The sequence below is a fragment of the Hibiscus syriacus genome, unplaced genomic scaffold, assembly GCF_006381635.1.
Source record: "Hibiscus syriacus cultivar Baekdansim isolate YM2019G1 unplaced genomic scaffold, ASM638163v2 tig00112740_pilon, whole genome shotgun sequence".
Taxonomy (NCBI): domain Eukaryota; kingdom Viridiplantae; phylum Streptophyta; class Magnoliopsida; order Malvales; family Malvaceae; genus Hibiscus; species Hibiscus syriacus.
In genome coordinates, this window is record NW_024063393.1 from 108077 (window position 1) to 128142 (window position 20066).

Sequence of the window (20066 nt, forward strand, 5' to 3'; positions counted from 1 at the left end):
GTCTTATGTTAAGTAGGTGATAATTAAGATAGGTAGCTAGTTGCCTACTTTGATGCATGAAATTGTTGTCAAGCACCTAAAGCTTGTCTAAAATATTGGTTAGGTGAATTCTCTAATCTAGTTTGGTTTAGTATAAAGAAAATTACGATAAAATTTAGGGTAAATTACACATTTAGTACTTGAATTATTAGTTTTGGTCCGTTTTAGTATCTAATTTTTTTTATAAAAAAATATACCTAACGTTTAGTTTTTGTTTCATTTTAGTACCCCACCGTTAAAAACTTAACGGACGAGCTTGTTGGCCGTTGCATCTATAGTTTTCAGTCTTCGTATTCGTTGGCCTATTAAGCCCAAAATTTTCAACCTGTACCTTTTCGATCCTTTAAAGCAATTTCAACCTCCGTTTCACAGGAAACACTTCAATCTCCCTAAATAGACGATGTACTCTTTGATTTCTTCATCCTCCAATCTCCGTCGTCAATAGTCCGATAGCCTGAAATTAAATTATGTTGGTTGACTCGTCATTCTTTAGTGGTTTAATTTAGTATTTGATTTTAGTTTCAAGATTTAATTTAGTATCTAGTTTTAGTTTCAAAGTCTAATTAGTACTTAAATTTGATTCGTAATACTTAATATTTTAATTAATTTTAACCAATAAGTTTTTATGTACCAATTTGAACATGAAATCAAATTCAAGTATCTAATTAGATTAAAAAAATTAAGTATCAAATTAAACGTTGAAGCTAAATTTAGGTCCTAAAACAATTTAATAATAATAAAAATGTTAAACAAAACATTTAGTGCCTAAACTATTATTTTTGTTATGTTTTAGCACTCAACTTCCAAAATCATACCTAATATTTAATTTATATTTCAATATGGTACGTTATTAAAAAATTAACAGAATTATTTGCGTAATATTTTTAATGATGACATAACATTATCTTATAATGACACGTCAACATCACCGTTAAGTTTATAATTGCGGGTATCAAAATGAAACTTAAACTAAACATTAGATTCGGTTTTGAAAAATAATTGAGTACTAAAACAGAATAAAAATAATAGTTTATATACTAAACGCGGAGTTTACCCTAATAAGGAATAGATAGAATAAGAAAATCACGGTGACAGGTAATCTGGAATTATCGACAGCCAGCAAAAGCAAACGAAAGGGGAAGAAGCATGAGCGGCAGTCAAGAGAAGCTAAAACCATCAAGCTCCGAATTGGATTTGGATCGACCCAATATCGAAGATTATCTCCCTTCTGGCGCCTCCATTCAAGAACCCCATGGCAAGCTTCGCCTGTAATTCTCACTTCCCCTCTTTTTCCCCCATCGTTTTCTCTTGAGAATCAGTTAATTATTTGATAGATTGATTTTTTGATTATGATTTTTTTGATCGCGACTTCAGAAGCGATGTGCTTGACATTTCTCCCATCTTAACTGAAGCTGCTGGTGCAATTGTTGATGTAATCGCTCTCTCTCTCTCTCTCTCTCTCCCTATATATATATCCTTAATTCATTGTAACAAATCTGCATGTTTCTATGGAAATAAAACAAATTCAAATACTTTGATGAGCTTATTTATATGGGTTTATATGATTTTTTTCCTCTAAAGTTTCGATCTTGAGAAGATTGGTGGATTTTTTTTCTTCTTTTCAAGATTTAATTGATTGTAGCTGTGTTGTCAATGAGCAGGATTCATTCACGCGGTGTTTTAAGTCGAATCCTCCGGAGCCGTGGAACTGGAATGTGTATTTGTTTCCTCTCTGGTGTTTCGGTGTGGTATTTCGGTACTTGATTTTGTTCCCTGCAAGGTTAGCCTTTCTTCTTCTCGAAAGTGACATCGAATTGTTTAAAGCGTGACGGTGTTTTTCTGAATGAAGTTTGCTTGTCATGGTTTGAGTGTATGATATGCTGAAATGCTTGGGTTTTATATGAGTTTTCCGTTATGCTGTTTGATCCGCAGGGCTATAGTTTTGACAATAGGATGGATAATATTTCTGTCGTGCTTCATTCCTGTTCACTTTCTTCTCGAAGGGAACGATGCCTTGCGGAAAAAGTTGGAGGTTTGAACTTTTATGCATTTTCATGCAACTTTTATTTCTCTGTTTGTCTCTAGGTGTATGTGTATGTGCATGCGCTGATTTGCATGCATGTGTGGCGATGATGGCAGAAAAGGTTTGAAGTTCTAAAATGGATACTTTTGCCATTCTCGCTTTGGGATTTCCTATATATTTCTAGCAAACTTGTTACTTACCTTTTTTTTAGTGCATTTTTCATTGAAATGATTATGCTTATACTTAGTTTGTCATATTTTCTTTTCAGAGGGTTTTGGTGGAGCTAATCTGCAGCTTCTTTGTTGCTTCCTGGACTGGAGTGGTCAAGTACCATGGACCACGGCCTAGCATGCGGCCCAAGCAGGTTTAGCTCACTCTTCATTCTGCCCTTTATAGCACTAAGATTTTGGTTATCGATTTAGTTTCATAAAGGTTCTGTCTGGTTCTTTAGTACTCCTTTGATGCTGCCTCTCTCTGCAAATTAAAATATAACTGATCTTTCTTCCGTGGATTGAACAGGTGTTTGTGGCCAATCATACTTCTATGATTGATTTCATCATATTAGAACAGATGACTGCATTTGCTGTCATTATGCAGAAGCACCCTGGATGGGTTGGTGAGTAGTAATGCAGAACTTACATGCTTTGGAGTGATGCATGCATATTTTAATGTTTTGGGGGATATTTAACTAGCTGATTACTTCTGTAGCATATAATTTTTTAATGTTATAGGGGATTATTCGTTAGCTGATTACTTCCGTTGTGTATAGGTATTAATGTTGTAGGGAGTATTAATTAGCTGACTATTTCTGTTGCATATAAATTTTTAATGTTATAGGAGATTATTCGTTAGCCAATTACTTTCACATATTGTGAAATATATATTTTTTGTGTTCTGCAAAACTTCTCCCTTTTCTGTTGTTTTGTTTGATTCGAGCTTTTAAGATTTCCTACCGATACCTTAATAAATCTTTACTATTATTTCTACATGTAGGGCTGCTACAGAGCACTATTTTAGAGAGTGTAGGGTGTATTTGGTTTAACCGTTCAGAGGCCAAAGATCGTGAAATTGTAGCTAAGAAGTAAGCACAATCAGAGTAGGGAAAATATTTATATCAATATTATTTCCGTCTCATCGCTCATGGTTGTATAAACTTCTGAATTTCAGGTTAAGGGATCATAGTCAGGGGGCTGACAACAACCCTCTTCTCATATTTCCTGAAGGGACGTGTGTAAACAATCAATACAGTGTTATGTTCAAGAAGGTATAAAATTTGGGGAGAACAGCTTAAGTTGTTCCTTTCTTGTGCGTCCTACGTCCGTTGACATATTGGTTTCTCTGATGATGTTTAGGGTGCGTTCGAACTTGGTTGCACAGTTTGCCCGATTGCAATAAAGTACAATAAAATTTTTGTTGATGCCTTTTGGAATAGCCGGAAGTAAGGAATTGATCCCCGAGTCTTCAACTGTCCCGACACAAATATATAATGTCTTTTATGTTTTGTGATACCTGTGAAGTCTTACCAATATTCCCCTTCCTGCAGGCAGTCCTTCACAATACATTTGTTGCAGCTTATGACATCCTGGGCTGTTGTTTGCGATGTTTGGTACCTAGAGCCCCAAAATCTAAGGCCCGGAGAAACGCCCATTGAGTTTGCGGAGAGGTTAGTCTTACTGGTTGAGGTCACCGATTAACACGTTTCAAGCCTTGATTCAGATGATATATCGTTCTATACAGGGTCCGAGACATAATATCTGTTCGAGCAGGTCTCAAAAAGGTTCCATGGGATGGATATCTGAAGTATTCTCTCCCAAGCCCCAAGCATAGAGAGCGGAAGTAAGAAAACCTCTTCTATTCCTTGCCCTCTTTCCTTACTGTCATAACTCATAACACAGTATCTTTAAGATCTTAAATGATAGCTGCGACCATGAGTTCGTTATCGGTTGTTTGTTTGTCAATGCATCAACAAATTACCATCTAAATAATTTATCCGCATGCTTGCAACTCGGTCCCTTGTCCCCGGTAACCTACCTTGTAACAGGATTTTCCAGTCCTCGTCTTAACATAGGGGATCCGTTTTTTGAGTAAAAACTTATGTTGATATATTGTTTATATACGTTTGCCCTCAATTCATAAACATAGTTAAATCGGTTAGTAGCCGATAAGTACTCGATACTGAAAATTCTCGACAGATTTTCTACATGAAGCATGCTGTTCATTATTTACGTTGACGTGTTTCGATCCACGAATGGTGTTCTAAATGGGTTATTGTTGCACTTTGCAGACAACAAAGCTTTGCTGAATCTGTTCTTCGGCGACTGGAAGAGAAGTGATTATCATAATGTACATTTTGTTCGGTTAATGTATGGATTGCTCATTTGATCTTTGGTCCAGGTTGTTGATAGGTCAAAGATATTACTGTCTCCTTGTTAGTGTAAGCATGAAGAATGTAACATTGGAATAAGATAAATATGAGTTTAAACGCTTTCGAACCTATGGTCCTTGGTAGGGATGGCCACTGGTTGGGTTAGGGTCGGGTTTTTATTTAATTCAACCTGACCTGAAATATATATCATCCACCTGAACTCGACCCGACCTAAAATTTTATATTATCCGTCTTGACCCGACCCAAATTTTTAGAGTATAAACTTAACTGGACTCGACCAGGTATAAAGTAAAGAATTAATTTAAAAAATAATTATTTTTTTAATAAAATTACATTATTATCATATTAATCAAATTCTTTCGTCAATCGTATAGTTGATTGGACAATAATTCAAATGTTTAAAAATATAAGGTAAAATAAACAAATGGTCCCTAAACTATAGGTTATTACTTTATAAAGTTCATTGATTATTAAAAATTATAAAATGATATTCTAACTATAGAGTGTTGTTTTGTTAAGTCTCTCGATTATTAAGAGTTACAAGAAAGATCACTCAAAATCACTCTTTTCTGTTAAAAAGTTGACGGTTGTCTAAGATGAACATTAATTTGATGATTGTGATATAATAGTCGTTTGAGATTCTGAAATTAGATTATCACGTTTAACAAGTTAACGTTCATCTCAAAATACCATCCATTTTTTAACAAAAAATGACGAGTTTGGAACATAATGAATAATCGAGTGACTATTTTGTAACTTTTAATAGTCGATGAACTTAATAAAGTAGTATCCTATAGTCAGGGGACCATTTGTGTACTTTATCAAAAAATATATTGTTATTAGCATATTTATACTTTTAGAATTCAATTAAAACATTTCAAAGTTTTAGGACTGATAAAAATAAACCACAATTTTCGGACATCGAACGCAATTTACCCCTTTGTTTAGAAGCGGACGGCTCTATGCTAATAGGCTGAAAATACAGTGGGCCGAAGAAAAGGGAAGTCCGGATAAACCGTAGATTGAGATCGACGCCCACAGTTGGGTAATCGGATTCACTTCCTTTGTTGTTGAAAATTTTGAAACTACCTCTCCGTAGTTTATCAATGGCGATGATTCGATTCACCGCTTTAGACGATTCTTTCATGATTTTAGCTTCTTAATTCGACCTTAACTTTCTCCACCGCTACTCACTTGCTTCCTCTAGAAAAAGGTATTTTTCTTTCCTTTTTTTTTAAATTTTTTTCCTACGTAATTTCATGTTTCCTCTGCTTCGTTTTTTCTCGAGAACCAAACAAAAAACTCTATAGGTTGATTTCTCTAGGCTCTGTGAAGAGAAATTCAGTTTCGCTATTGCGTGTTGGAAATAATATCTTGAAATTCAGTTATTTTTGCCGTTTGCTCTGTTTCGCTTCATTTCTCTTTGTTTAATTCTTAATTGTTTTATATGCTTGTGTTATTAGATGAATTTTCATTTATTTATTTATTTTGTTTCTTCCGCATATCTTGCTTTGCTCACATTTGGAATTTAATAATTACTTTATTTTTGTCTAATTTTTTAATGTGATTTTCAGGTCTGGTAGATTATAAAACTGATAATTGTGCGGAATGGCACAGCCATGTTTCAGAGGTTCCGCAATTTCAAGTGGATTGACACATAAAAAGGAATGGAACAGGATAAATAAGTATACGAGTTCTCATTCTTTGTTAAACCAGCATGAAATTTGTAGATTTAGGAAGGAATTAGGCTACAAAGATGATCAGAGAAGCTGCCACCTATCTGCGGTGCATAGAAATTCATTGTGGTCGCCATTACCGACACAAAGAAAATGCTGTTCTCCAACACTTCACAGTAAGTTAGGTTCTGGTTTTGGTGTGGAAGATGCCGAGGAGAGAATCACTTTGAATGAACAAGAGGATACTGCCCGGATAAATTCAATTGCAACTGAAAATGTTGATGTTCAGTAAGATTTTTGTGACACATTGTCTCGTTATTTTATAGTTACGTTGTTAAAGTTTTGATGTAGTTCGGTTTGTGTAATGGTTGTGAAAATCATATTGATTGATTTCTGGAATATAATGTTTTCTTCCCCTTCTAGCATAACGGTAAAATAGAACTTTAAGTAATAGAGGAAGTGAAATAAGTCGACTTTGTAAAATCATGTATCATTCATGCTACCATTATGAAATGCAAAAATTATTTCAGAACCGGTGCTCCGTATATGCTTCCTTCTTTCATTGCCACATTCTTAGTGGTTGAGCTGAACTTTGAATTTTCACTATGCAGTGAGCTGACAGAAACTTCTGTGGATGTGAAGAGGGAACTTATTATGCTTTCTCTGCCTGCGATTGCTGGACAGGCTATTGATCCCTTTGCACAACTGATGGAGACAGCATACATTGGAAGATATAGTATGAACTTTATTTTAAGTTTGTTCCATTGATTTAATCGCTAAAATAACTATATTTTCCTTCTTTTGGTTATTTTATGCGATCATGCGAACAATGATTGTTCTTTGGTAATAGACTAAATATTTAGGAGTTTTTTTGTGATTTCTTTGTTAGTCTTTTGATATAATCATAGCTTTCTGAAGGATATTCTTCTCTATAAATATGGGTGTATTACTAGTATTCTCTGTTGCAAATTGCAACACGCTACTTCAAAAAATGATTTTGTATATTTATGCCGACTTTTGTGCAGTTTCATGTAATTGGAATTTTGAAAATTGATAAAATCTTCCTCTTGAGCGTGCAATTTTATTATATTTATGGAGATGCTTCTTTGTTGTTTCGGCAGGTTCCGTGGCATTAGCCTCTGCAGGTGTTTCTGTATCGATTTTTAACATGGTATCAAAGTTGTTCAATATTCCTCTCTTCAGTGTTGCGACTTCCTTTGTTGCTGAAGACATCTCTAGGAATGCTATTGAAAATTTGTCAGCAGGTGAATTTTTAGAGATAGGTGCTGCATGCTGGTTTTTGGTGACTATTGTCTCTAGTTTATGTTACCTGACTTATGTACATGATTGAACATTTTTCATATGATCTTTGACTATTTGAATTCTCATTTTGAAGCGGAGAGTACTAATGGTAGGACTCTTGAAAGAAAACAATTGTCATCAGTGTCTACTGCTTTACTTCTAGCAATTTTGATTGGCATCATTGAGGCATTGGCGTTATCTCTTGGATCTGGATTGTTTCTTAAGTTGATGGGAGTACCCGCTGTAAGTTTAGGTTTATTGTAGATTTATTTTTATTTGTTTTTTAGTTATCTTTCTCCTGTTCCTCCTTTGCTAAAATACTGCTAGGTATTAATGTGGAGGCTTCGTGTCTTGTTTTTCTCCTCTTAACAGACATCAGATATGCATGTTCCGGCAAAACATTTTCTTACGCTTAGAGCTCTTGGGGCTCCCGCTGTGGCAATCTCTTTGGCTCTTCAAGGAATTTTTCGTGGTTTCAAAGATACACAGACTCCTGTTTTCTGTTTAGGTAAGCGTTTGGAAGGGCTGTGCCTGGAATGAGCTATGTATACTTGGAAAGTTGGAATGTAATTTGGATCTAAAAACTTACTTTTTGTTGAACGCGTACCTTAGAATACATGGTCTGTAATTTAGGTCTACAAACTTTCTTTACCATTTAGCTGCAGAATTAGCTAGCTGATCCATAGACTTTCAATGATCAGTAGCATTAAGTGTGTAGAAATCATTTAAAATTTAAGTGATGATCTACAAACCTGACACGAGGATGCAAAAATCTCGGTGTAATAGTTTTGAAATTAACCTTTTTCCTCTTTTTTGGTCCTGCAGGACCTACACCTGTTCATTTGTAATTACTCTTTTATCCATTGGAATAGAACCAGTTCTGGTCTATAATATTTTAAACTGATTATGGTTTATGTTTCTCTTGGTCTTTTAACTCTCCTGGTTGACTGAATCTTGTATGTGCGTGTTGGGATTGCTCCCCCTCCACCCCCCCCCCCCAAACAACAACCCCAACAAAAAAACCCACAGACACACACACAGATACACACACATCATTTATCATCTTTTAAGTGTTACTCTGAAGATTGAAGCACTGTTAATGGTATAGAAGAAAGGGAGAATTTGATACGTCTAAAGCATGCAGTAGTTCTTTGTTACTTATTTTATCCAGTCATTAACGATAAATATGTTAGGTTTCTCTTTTGTGATATCCCTCTTTTTTTGACTAATTAGTTTAGTTGCTTCTAATGCAGGTGTTGGTAATGTATTATCCATATTCTTTTTTCCCATACTAATGTTTGGCTTTCGAATGGGTGTGACTGGGGCAGCTCTCTCTACTGTTTTATCTCAGTAAGCAAATCTGCTTTGGGCATTAATTTGCTTCTTCCCTTCAATGATTTGTTTCCATGGAAATGATACTACAATATCTTCTCGTGTCAGGTACATTGTTGCCTTTCTGCTGATTAGGCATTTAAACAAGAAAGTTGTATTATTGCCCCCAAAGATTGGGGAATTGCAATTTGGTGGCTACGTAAAATCTGGTAAATTTTTTTACTAGCTTCAAAAGACAAGATTGTGCTATGTGGAGAACAATTTTTTATTATGATTGTATCCCTCCATTTCATAACCTTTGTGTGCTTAGGATGTCTAGCATTTATGTTCTGGGATGGCTATATATTTTTAAGTTATTTATTTTCTTACAGAAAATGGTTTTTACAGGTGGTTTTCTTATTGGAAGAACTCTTTCAGTACTAATGACAATGACACTGGGAACTTCTATGGCTGCTCGTCAAGGTTCACTGCCCATGGCTGCGCATCAGATATGCATGCAAGTATGGCTTGCCGTATCTCTTCTAACAGATGCGCTTGCAACATCTGGTCAGGTACATAATTTCCCGAGGGGATATCTGTAATTTATTCGCATTTACTCATATTACCTATTGAGATTTTAACCAAAACAATCATCGAAATAAGAGAGAGATCTAAATTCAGATCCTTATGGTTACAAACAAGTGCTGACAGACTGTAAACCATTATTTTGCTTGTCTAGATTAGCGAGGAATAATGCCGCCCTTCTTTCTGACATTTTTCTTTTTGTAGGCATTGATTAAGGTTACCTATCTCAAGGCGACCTACGGACTGTGAAGGAAATTGCTAACTTTGTGCTGAAAGTAAGCTTTTACCAGGATTTTCTTATAATTGTTATCACCAATTATTTTGTTGATATCTGGCTTTTGATATACCAATCACTAACTTGATGCACGTGGCTTTACAGTTTGGGGTTGTCACTGGTGTTTCGTTGGCTGCAATCCTGGGTGTGTCATTTAGTTCTTTAGCGACCTTGTTCACGCAAGATGCTCAAGTTCTAGCGATTGTTAGGACTGGAGTGCTGGTAAGTATTCAAATTAACATCCAGTAAGCTACATTTATGATTGTCCTCGGATCTGTATAATGATTTCTTATAAAATTATTGTAGTTCGTCAGTGCTAGTCAACCTATAAATGCCTTGGCGTTTATATTTGATGGTCTCCATTATGGTGTCTCGGACTTTCCTTATGCAGCTTGTTCTATGGTATGCCTATTGAGAATTTCAGTGACTAATTTTAGGTACAAAATAATAGATTGCTTTGTCTAACATGTATGTTATGTGATCTCCAGATGTTGCTGAGTGCCGTCTCTTCTGCATTTTTGCTCTTTGCCCCAAAAACTCTCGGTCTTCGAGGGGTTTGGTTGGGCTTAACTCTATTTATGGCTCTGCGGACGACAGCAGGATTTGTTAGGTAAAATTTCTGAGAACGAATTTTATGTTACGAGCTATGTTCCATTTTTCCAAGACCGAGTCTAAGACTCTAAAGACTTCAAAGTATTGCCAAATACAAATTTTTGTGCCAACGTATTCTAATATTTACGCATCTTTGATTATATGTTTGTTTTTACAGAATACTATCGAAAACCGGGCCTTGGTGGTTCCTGCACAAGGACTTGGACAGAGGTGAGCTTAGTGTATCTTCATAAAAACCGCTCATCATTGTTTGAACTTCTTTCGTTGAAATGACACCGGTAAAACTTTATAAATTCGATTATGATATGGAAAATTAACTACAACATGATACGAAATAAGTACCTTAGATCTTAAACAAACCATGAACACTCGATTACGGTACACGGTCTATTAAACACACCTTATATGCAAAGCACCGATGCACTTTATACAATAGTATCCTCCCGAGTATGTCCATTGAGAAGCTCTGCTATCCATCCGCATCTCATTTACTCTCCAAGAACCCGAGTACAGCTAGTTGTGGCATCAAAACAACAATGCTCAGGTTATATCGCATTTCGTACTCGTGTTTGAAGTGTTTTATATTACATCGTGCATCAACAGGTTATTGCGGATAACTGACCTGTAGAGTGGAAGGGCTGCATCGGGGGAACCAGATATGCACTTTTGGATGGTTTGAGAGATGAAACTTTATTTGAGCTTTTGAATCCGGTGGCCAAGATGAGTAGGTATGCTTCCATTGGCGGAGTGTCAACCACCTTCAACCAACACACCATTTTTTGCATAAACCCAAGCTCGGGGCCTTCTTTCGATCTGTTTTCTCCCTCTTCAACCTAGTCGTAGATATTTTCCGGGACAGTCGAGGAGGAGGCTGTGTTGGGTACCATGCCATGCTTTGCCAAACGAAGCTAGATCTGTTTTATTACTTTCAACAAATTTTGAACATGCATCTGTGTCAAAGAACAATTGAACACCCATTAGAGAAGTATATACTATGTTATTTTAAACACCCGATTTAGATCGATAAACCAAAATCCCCATTTTTTTATTTAGTGATAAGATGAATATTTTTTCTTTATGAATTTTTATTATATTATAATATATTTCTTTAATAAAAATTATATGATACATATACTGTGTAATAATTAATGCAACATTATCTATTTTAATGTGAAAAATGCATGCTTCAAAAAATATGAAGTAAAAACTGCAAAGATAGAATTATATAAAGTATAATGTCAAAAGATAAGATTATACAACCTAAAATTTAGGTACTCTATGTATTGTTATGAACATTTATTTTTGAAAAGATAAGATTATAATTAGTAATTAATGACACTATAGAGACAATTTAACTTATATTAAATTAAAATATAATAATTATTTTTTAATTTTTGATTACTATAGGTAAGTAAAAGGTAATATATGTTCAAAGATAATTATCAATCATTTGACATTGAACGCTCGCACTCTTGACATTTATGGTGCTCGAAATTGGGACTTAATAGTAATTTTTTTACTACTGAAGTCATTTGGTTCGTGTTTTTTTAAATATAAGTGTATTAAAAAGGATTAAAACCATAATTTGAGTTCGGATGAACATACCTAAGACTTTTATTTTATTAAAACTGAAAACAAACGCTATATTTTATTTTTATTCTTATTTTGCTGATACAGCTGATGCAGATAATAAGTCGTTTCATTATTCATTCATGAATGCATGCATGCATTTCATCTTCAAGCAAGAGCCTTAGCCCTTTCCCTTAAAACAGCCTTCTTCAGCTTCCCCGTCGAAGTGAACGGCAGATTATCAAACACCACAGTCTTCGGCACCATATATTCCGGCAGCTTTCCACGGCAGTACTCGATGATCTCATCGGCACCGGTGGCCTCACACCCTTCCTTAAGCCTCACAAAGGCACAAACCGTCTCTCCCAACTCGTCATCCGGCTTCCCCACAACCCCGGCCTCGAAAACCGCTGGATGCGTAAACAGCACCCCCTCGACATCCACCGTGCCGATTTTCTTATCCCCGGAGATAATCAAATCGAGCTTCCGATCCTTAACTTCAATGTTCCCATCAAGATGTCTCACCGCGATATCACCGGTATGAAACCAGCCACCTTCGAACGCCGCTTTAGTCCTCTCCGGATCCTTGTAGTAACCTTTCGTCACGGTGTTGCCTCTGAACATCACTTCACCTAAAGTGAACCCGTCGAACGGAACGCTTTCCATCGTCTCCGAATCTTTAACATCGACGGCCTCCATCAACATGTGGTTCAGCCCATGAATAGCTTTGGTTCTCGCTTGTTCTTGAAGGGAAAGAGAATTATATTCCAGCCTCCATGGAAACACTGTTCCGGGGCCTAACATCTCCGACATGCCGTAGGAGTGAGTGAGAATAAACCCGAGCTCTTCGATCTTGAAAACAACGTGAGCCGGCGGTGGAGCGCCGCCGGTCATTATGTTCACCTTGAACGGAAGTGGTTTTTGGTTCGCGTTGGCGATTAAGCTAAGAACCGGTGTCGCACCGCCGAGGTTGGTCACATTGTGTTTGACGATGGCGTCGAATATGAACTTGGCGTCGTATGTTCTAATGCAAATGTTTGTGCCGCCGAGAGCGGCGGTCGCCCAAATGAAACACCACCCGTTGCAGTGGTACATAGGGACGGTCCATAAAAACACCGGCATGGCTTTCATCTCATTGAGAATGATTTGAGCTAGGGTTGTCAAATAACCTCCTCTGTGACTATGAACCACTCCTTTCGGATTCCCCGTCGTTCCCGACGTGAACACGATGGAGATCGGATTAAGCTCGCTCTTCGGCCTTACGATCTCCAACCCGGAATCCGGTTCGAGATCGATAAGCGAAGCGTAAGTTTTGTAACCGGAGAATCGATCAGCATCGGCGTCGGTTTTGGCCTCGGGGTTTGTCTCTAACATGAGCACGACGGAAGGAAACTTGAAATCGGAGCAGGTCTCCGTGATGATCTCGAGGGCTTCCACGGCGAGTTTGAGGTACTGATAATCAACAAACAAGATTTTAGCTTCAAGTAGTTTCAACTGTGCGGCTACCTCCGTCGCATCCTGGTATATGCTCAGTGGCGAAACGACGCCGCCGGCCATCGGAACCGCGAAGTGAAGCTCGTACAACTCTGGGATGTTTGGACCCAATGCGGCAACCTGTTCAAAACAATTGTCAAAATGTTATAACAAGGGTAAACGACACTAATCATCACTGCAATTTTTAAAAACGTTTACTTTGGTCACTGAAACCTAAAAACTTCTATTAGAACTCACGTAACTTGACACGACCCCTTAAAAACCTTAAAACTTTTCAATCCATGAGCATCACTGTCAATTGTCAGATGAATTGAAAATCGAATTATGTATAATCAAGCAAAGTCTTCCCACCGTTAATAATAATCAACGACTGTTTCGTTCATTAAAATCTTAATTTTTATGTCGACCGTCAAACTAGAACCCTAGATTTTCTTTTAGAATAAGACTTTAACATGTCACATGAAGTCATGAACTTTTCTTAACCACAGTAATAGCAGCGAAAGCGGATTAAAAATGTATTACAATCGTAACGGAAGTTTTAAAAGTCCGGTGATCAGAGTAAAAACGTCTCATCATTGTTTACCGATGTTGAACTTACAATATCACCATTGGAGACTCCCATATGATTGAGTGCAGAGGCAACTTTGCAGCATCTTTGAAAGGTTTGGTTCCATGTGTACTTCAACGAGCCATAAACAATGGAGATTCTCTCACCATACACCATGGAAGCTCTCTCAAGGAAGCTTATGGGAGAGAGAGGTACATAATTAGCCGAGCATTGAACCAAATGTTCCATATTTTCCAGATAACTCTTAATTTTCAACTATTTCTTCTGATATTAATGAAGAACTACAGGATATTCAGACGTTCATACATGTTTATCTATTTATATATAGATAGATAGATAGATATAGATATAGATATAGGTGGTAGATATAGATATAGGATGAGAATGTGGCCTTGGGGATGGATTTAGGAGTGTTTATGGTAAGATATCAACATATAAATCTTTGGATTTATTAACCTAGAATATGCTTAGTTGTTTTCCTTTAAATTACAAACAAATACGGTTGAAGTTACCATAGATTACGCTTATATTAAATTTTAAACCATATATGACAAATAAATCTAGTCACCAAAAACTTTAGTATAAATATTAGGGTAAATTACATGTTTAGTACCTAAACTATTAGTTTTGGTCCTTTTTAGTACATAAACTTTCGTTTTTTTAAATCATACCTAATGTTTAGCTTTTGTTTTGTTTTAATACCCTCCATTAAAAATTTAACAGAAAGGCTTGACGATCGTTGTGTCTACAGTTATTGACCATCGCATCATCGACCGATAAAGCCCAAACTTTCTAGCCCGCACCTTTTCGACCCCCTGAATGTGATCTCGACTTCTGTTTCATCGGAAAATGACTCAGTATTCCCAAATCGACGATGTACTCTTCAACTTCTTCATCCTCCGATCTTAGCCTTCAATCGTCTGATGGGTCTGAGATTGGACTATGTTGGTCCACTCGTTATTCTCTTGTGGTCCACCGTTCGAATTGGTCGTCCGTCCACCGGAGCTATGCCCCATCAGCCTACCGGTTAAATTTTTAACAGTGAGGTATTAAAATGAAACAAAAACTAAACATTATGTATGGTTTTGAAAAAAATGAAAGTTTGGGGACTAGAATGAACCAAAATTGATGGTTTAGGTACTCAAAACATAGTTTACCCAAAATATTATTATGAAGCTTTATCTATTGATTTAATAAAAGGGTAAACTACACATTTAGTTATTAAACTATTAATTTTGGTTTGTTTTAGTACCTAAACATTCAATTTTTTCAAAATCATATCTAATGTTTAGTTTTTTGTTTCATTTTAGTACCACACTATTAAAAACTTAACGCATTTAGTACCTAAACGATCAACTTTAGTTTGTTTTAGTAACTATACTTGCAAATTTATTTCAAAATTTAATGTTAAATTTTGAACAGTGTACTAAAATGAAATAAAAATTAAACTTTAGGTATGTTTTTAAAAAATGAAAGTTTAGGTACTAAAACGGGTCAAAACTGATAATTTAAGTACTAAAATTAACTCTTAATTCCCTAATAAATTTAGTCATCAAGATATCTCACTGATTAAAGGGATGGTTGTTATCCCTAAAGATTCCAAGTTCGAGCATCAACGACTTATAATCACCTTAGATTAATAAAAAAGAAGATTAAATAAGTCATTAAGGTTACAATTAAAATCAATTATGCTCTTGAACTCAGCTAAAAGAATCAATTAAGTTCTTATGTTATATCATCATTCACATCTGAACTATCATATCTATATCGTGGATCATTACATTAGCATAGTATTGTCACACTGATATTGTTAAAATTAATACAATTAAAAAATTAATGATAAAATTATTGATTTATGCTTCTTACATGAATAAAATGACCCCTTAAACTCATAGTTTATCGTATATTATAATTACGTTATATTGTATGCTTAATAACTATATATTATAACTATTGAAGTATATAGGTGATAATGGTCTCGATCTAGTAATTGAAGTATTGCATATGATGTTAGTCAAAACTGAAGATTGTTATCAATCGGTCACTCATTTTTAAGTTGCGGTTGATATGGTTATTTTTTGATGGCAAATGAGGATTATATAATGAAAATTAAGTAAACATAATGGAAATCGAATCGATTTAGGTCGAAAACTCGAAATTATTTTATGAGAAGAGAATCATACGTTCGATAACCCAAACGATAACGTCGGTGTCCGATTTAACCTCGGGATTCTTCTCTAGCACTAAAACAACAGGAAACTCGAAACCAGTACATATTTCAAATGAGGATCTCTAAGGCCTCAATGGCGAGTTCAAGGTACCTATGATTAACAAACAACACTTTAGTTTCAACTGCGCAGCTAATGCACATGGGTCCTGGTATATGTTCAATGGCGAAACGACGGTGTCCGCCATCGGAACAGCGGACTGAAGTCGTATAACTCCGGGGGTGTTCGGACCCGGTGCTGCAAGTGCAACATGTTATAAAAGAGTAAACAAAAAACTCGAACTCGAAACTATTTGAGCCACTGCATATGGTTCACCCGCAGGCAAGCGGGGTTCAGCCACTGCATGCAAAGGCTTCGCCAAGAAATGATCGTTTTCCGACATGGACAGATCGAAGTTAGCCTCGTTGTCAACAGCATCGCCGTCAAAGAGCCACCCGCATACACACACGTTTTCCAGTGCTAAAACTTTAATGTCACTTTTATTCTTTTTTAATTGAAAGTCGACGACAATGAAAGTAAATTAAAAGTTTATTGATTGTATAATAAAATTAAAAAGTTTGACGATTAAAATCCAATATTTATAAAAGTTTAGGGACTATTTCTGTCGTTTATCCTTAAAAACTTTTTGAGAAACGTGGCTGGATATAATTGGTTTATATGACAAACCTGCTATAATATAATAATAATAATAATAATAATAAATAAAATAAAATAATTCGACAATATGGGCGTTATGGCCTCAAACACAAACCCGGAGAATGCTCTGTTCTGTTTGAATCCCCAGTTTTCTCCAAACTTTTGTTTTTACGATTCATTCTCCCCCCAGAAATTTCCCTCAATTCTTTGATTCCTTTTTTCGATTATTTTTTGAAAAATAATTTCAACGCCCCCAATTTTCTAGGGTTTTTGATCGATCCGGGAAGGGGGGATATGGGTGCGGAAGGCGATTCCAGTGAGTCACGACTCGGTGGCAATGGAGGAGGAGGAGGGGAAGAAGAGGGAGTGGTGGTTAATATCCGCTGCTCCAACGGTACGAAATTTACGGTGAGGACCAGCCTCGAATCCAGCGTTGGATCTTTCAAGGCTCTTCTGGCTCAGAATTGCGATATCCCATCTGATCAGCAACGATTGATTTATAAAGGACGAATCTTGAAGGATGACGAAAGCCTTCAAAGTTATGGTATGCTTTAATTTCCTTCAGGGGAAAATTTTGTTTTTTCGCCCATATAATTTCGGGGTATTTCCTATTTTGATTGGATTATAAGAAAAAATTATAGAAAGCGGTTAGATTTCTGAAAGGAAAATGGTTCTGGTGACAAACTTTTGGAACTAGGAGGAAAATGCTTGATTTTCTTGGTATCGGTAATTAGGCTTTTAATTGAGAATATGCTGGTTTTTGTGGTTTGGTATTTGATTTTATTGAGCTGGTTTAGATGGCTATATATTTGATTGTTTAACTTGCAGTTAGGAAGCTTTTGACATGATCATAGACTTTGAAACAGAAAGGCATTAATGCTAACACTACGCTTTGATCACTCGACTTTTTCACTATTGAAGGTTTGCTAGCCGATCATACCGTTCACTTGGTTCGTGGTTTTGCCCCATCTTCTCCTCCTCCTGCGGCTACGACAAATATTGCAGCTGATAGTACTGCACCCGGGGTTACTCGGGGTATTGGTTCAACTGAGGGTGCTGGTCTGGGGGCTTCCTTATTCCCTGGACTTAGTCCACTTGGTAGTGGTGGTGGTGGCGCTGCTGCTGGCGGTGGAGGTTTTGGTTTGTTTGGATCTGGACTTCCTGAATTCGAACAAGTTCAGCAGCAACTAACAGAAAATCCCAACATGATGAGGGAAATAATGAATACACCTGCTATTCAAAGTTTGATGAATAGCCCGGAGTTGATGCGCAGCTTGATTATGAGCAATCCTCAAATGCGTGAAATTATTGATCGGAATCCAGAGCTTGGGCATGTACTTAACGACCCTAGCATTCTTCAGCAGACTTTAGAAGCTGCAAGAAACCCTGAACTCATGCGTGAAATGATGCGGAACACTGACAGGGCTATGAGTAACATTGAAGCCTCTCCCGAGGGATATAACATGCTTAGGCGTATGTATGAAAATGTTCAGGAGCCATTTTTGAATGCTACAACTATGGGTGAAAATAATCCGGGTTCGAACCCATTCGCTGCTTTGTTGGGCAATCAAGGTGGTTCTCAAGCTAGAAACTCAACTAATAATACTTCTACAACCAATTCTGAAACCGCTCAGGGCCAAACTTCCCCAAACACAAATCCACTCCCTAATCCTTGGAGCAACACTGTTGGTGGTGGTAAGCAATCTTTACTTCATTAAAGAATTTCTGTCTAGCCATACTCTTCTGTCCAGTGCGCATATTTTTCTATTGTACGCTCATGCTGCAGAGATGAAATGTGTCCCGCAACATTTTAGCACTAATGAAATGTTGCCTCTACTAGAATATCTACAATGTTTATACTATTTTTTTAGTTGTGGAAGGAATGATTCGTTTGTGACTCGTCTAATCGTAACCTGTTGTCCATGTTGAATTTTGCATGATTATGAATTACATATACTTTTTGTTTTGGGTTTTCCCAATATAATTGAGGGATTCCTTCTTATTAGGAAAAAAGAGATAACTTAAACCGATATGTCCTTCACCATTTTACCATGTTTGCCAGATGAAAGGCAACTTTGAGTAAACTAGATCATCTAAATATTTTGTTTTTTATTGGAATTTACTATTGTTGTAACTGTGTTTGTTTCCTGATGAATTGCTGTGTGCCGCAAATTGTCAGGGGGGACTCAGACCACCGCTACTGCAAGGCCAAATCCTGCAGCGGATTCCAGGACACCAGGTATTGGTGGTCTAGGAGGCATCGGACTTCCAGATATGCCTCCCATGTTGAATGCAATGCCGGATGCTTCTCAGTTGACTCAGTTATTGCAAAACCCAGCAATATCCCAGATGATGCAAAGCATAATGTCTAATCCCCAATATATGAATCAGGTATTTTGAGGAATCACTTCATTCGAGGTTTTCATTTTGTTAACAATCTGTCTTTACTTTTTAGATTATGAATCTCAACCCCCAACTGCAAGGTATGTTTGATTTGAATCCTCAATTGAGAGAAATGATGCAAAACCCTGAAGTACTTCGTCAAATGTTTTCCCCCGAGACAATGCAGGTATGTTGTATATATAAGCTCACCGGATCTGAGTTGGCCTTCTAGGCATGTATAAGGCTACCTTGTTTTTTCTTTCAAGTACTGTTTCAACAGTAAAGCACCCATGTTGACCTTTCCCTTTTTTCTTTCATTTCTTTCAGCAAATGCTAGCTTTACAACAGTCCCTTGCGTCTCTCAACAGACAGCAACCAACCCAGTAAGTGATAGTACCTCTGTCTATTCTGTTGGTAACTAAAAATTCAATCGCCTTTCGCTACTCTTGCTTTCACGGTTAACCTAAGGCTTCCTTACAGGGATTCAGCACCGACCGGTGGTACTACAGGTACAGATAAACACAATTCCGAACTGTAGTTATTCCTCGAACTGTTTAGGGCTTTCTCTAGTTTATTTTGCTCTCTCCTTTAACTGCTCTTCTTCCATCCGTCTTCATGTTTTTACCCTTCATTTCGTTCGATTGTATTTCCAGCGGGAACAGGAGCTGCTAATCTGGACATGTTGATGAATATGTTTGGCGGACTGGGAGCCGGTGGCTTGGGTGTCCCCAACCAACCCAATGGTCAGCATTCTTTTAACTTTACAAAAACTTTTATCCGAGATTTTACACTTCTGGGTCTCTACTAATGGCATCTTCGTTGATTTTTCCAGTTCCCCCAGAAGAACTGTATGCCACGCAACTATCACAACTCCAAGAAATGGGTTTCTACGATACGCAAGAGAATATCAGAGCACTACGAGCTACTGCCGGAAACGTCCATGCTGCAGTCGAGAGGCTTCTGGGAAATCCCGGGCAGTAA

General features: G+C 36.9%; 3 protein-coding genes and 1 pseudogene across 3 annotated transcripts; 3 read left to right on the forward strand and 1 right to left on the reverse strand.

The window, feature by feature from the left end:
- Nucleotides 1-1145: 1145 nt before the first annotated feature.
- On the forward strand, nucleotides 1146-4556 carry LOC120183208 (glycerol-3-phosphate acyltransferase 9-like). Its single transcript, XM_039187945.1, has 12 exons — nucleotides 1146-1307; nucleotides 1414-1471; nucleotides 1701-1819; nucleotides 1972-2071; nucleotides 2331-2426; nucleotides 2582-2678; nucleotides 3056-3143; nucleotides 3230-3326; nucleotides 3415-3500; nucleotides 3606-3725; nucleotides 3800-3898; nucleotides 4347-4556. Exons 1-12 carry the CDS (start codon nucleotides 1186-1188, stop codon nucleotides 4393-4395), a joined length of 1131 nt encoding a protein of 376 aa, XP_039043876.1. The 5' UTR covers nucleotides 1146-1185; the 3' UTR covers nucleotides 4396-4556.
- Nucleotides 4557-5551: 995 nt separating this feature from the next.
- LOC120183206 lies at nucleotides 5552-11240 on the forward strand (annotated as a pseudogene).
- Nucleotides 11241-11945: 705 nt separating this feature from the next.
- Nucleotides 11946-14067, reverse strand: LOC120183218 (probable acyl-activating enzyme 1, peroxisomal). Its single transcript, XM_039187955.1, has 2 exons — nucleotides 13870-14067; nucleotides 11946-13391 (listed from the first exon to the last, which is right to left on the reverse strand). The coding sequence occupies exons 1-2, from the start codon at nucleotides 14065-14067 to the stop codon at nucleotides 11946-11948; spliced, it is 1644 nt and encodes a 547-aa protein (XP_039043886.1).
- A 2930-nt stretch (nucleotides 14068-16997) lies between these two features.
- Nucleotides 16998-20066, forward strand: LOC120183192 (ubiquitin domain-containing protein DSK2b-like). Its single transcript, XM_039187929.1, has 8 exons — nucleotides 16998-17247; nucleotides 17625-18398; nucleotides 18883-19094; nucleotides 19159-19272; nucleotides 19413-19468; nucleotides 19566-19594; nucleotides 19739-19828; nucleotides 19918-20066. The coding sequence occupies exons 1-8, from the start codon at nucleotides 16998-17000 to the stop codon at nucleotides 20064-20066; spliced, it is 1674 nt and encodes a 557-aa protein (XP_039043860.1).

Coding starts and splice junctions, on each gene's coding strand:
- LOC120183208 (XM_039187945.1), top strand. CDS start 1,186: ATGAGCGGCAGTCAAGAGAAGCTAAAACCATCAAGCTCCGAATTGGAT. Junction 2,072..2,330: donor CCTTGCGGAAAAAGTTGGAG/GTTTGAACTTTT, acceptor TTTTCTTTTCAG/AGGGTTTTGGTGGAGCTAAT. Junction 3,899..4,346: donor CCCAAGCATAGAGAGCGGAA/GTAAGAAAACCT, acceptor TGCACTTTGCAG/ACAACAAAGCTTTGCTGAAT.
- LOC120183218 (XM_039187955.1), bottom strand. CDS start 14,067: ATGGAACATTTGGTTCAATGCTCGGCTAATTATGTACCTCTCTCTCCC. Junction 13,392..13,869: donor GAGTCTCCAATGGTGATATT/GTAAGTTCAACA, acceptor TGTTTTGAACAG/GTTGCCGCATTGGGTCCAAA.
- LOC120183192 (XM_039187929.1), top strand. CDS start 16,998: ATGGGTGCGGAAGGCGATTCCAGTGAGTCACGACTCGGTGGCAATGGA. Junction 19,095..19,158: donor ATCCCCAATATATGAATCAG/GTATTTTGAGGA, acceptor TTTACTTTTTAG/ATTATGAATCTCAACCCCCA. Junction 19,469..19,565: donor AACAGACAGCAACCAACCCA/GTAAGTGATAGT, acceptor GCTTCCTTACAG/GGATTCAGCACCGACCGGTG.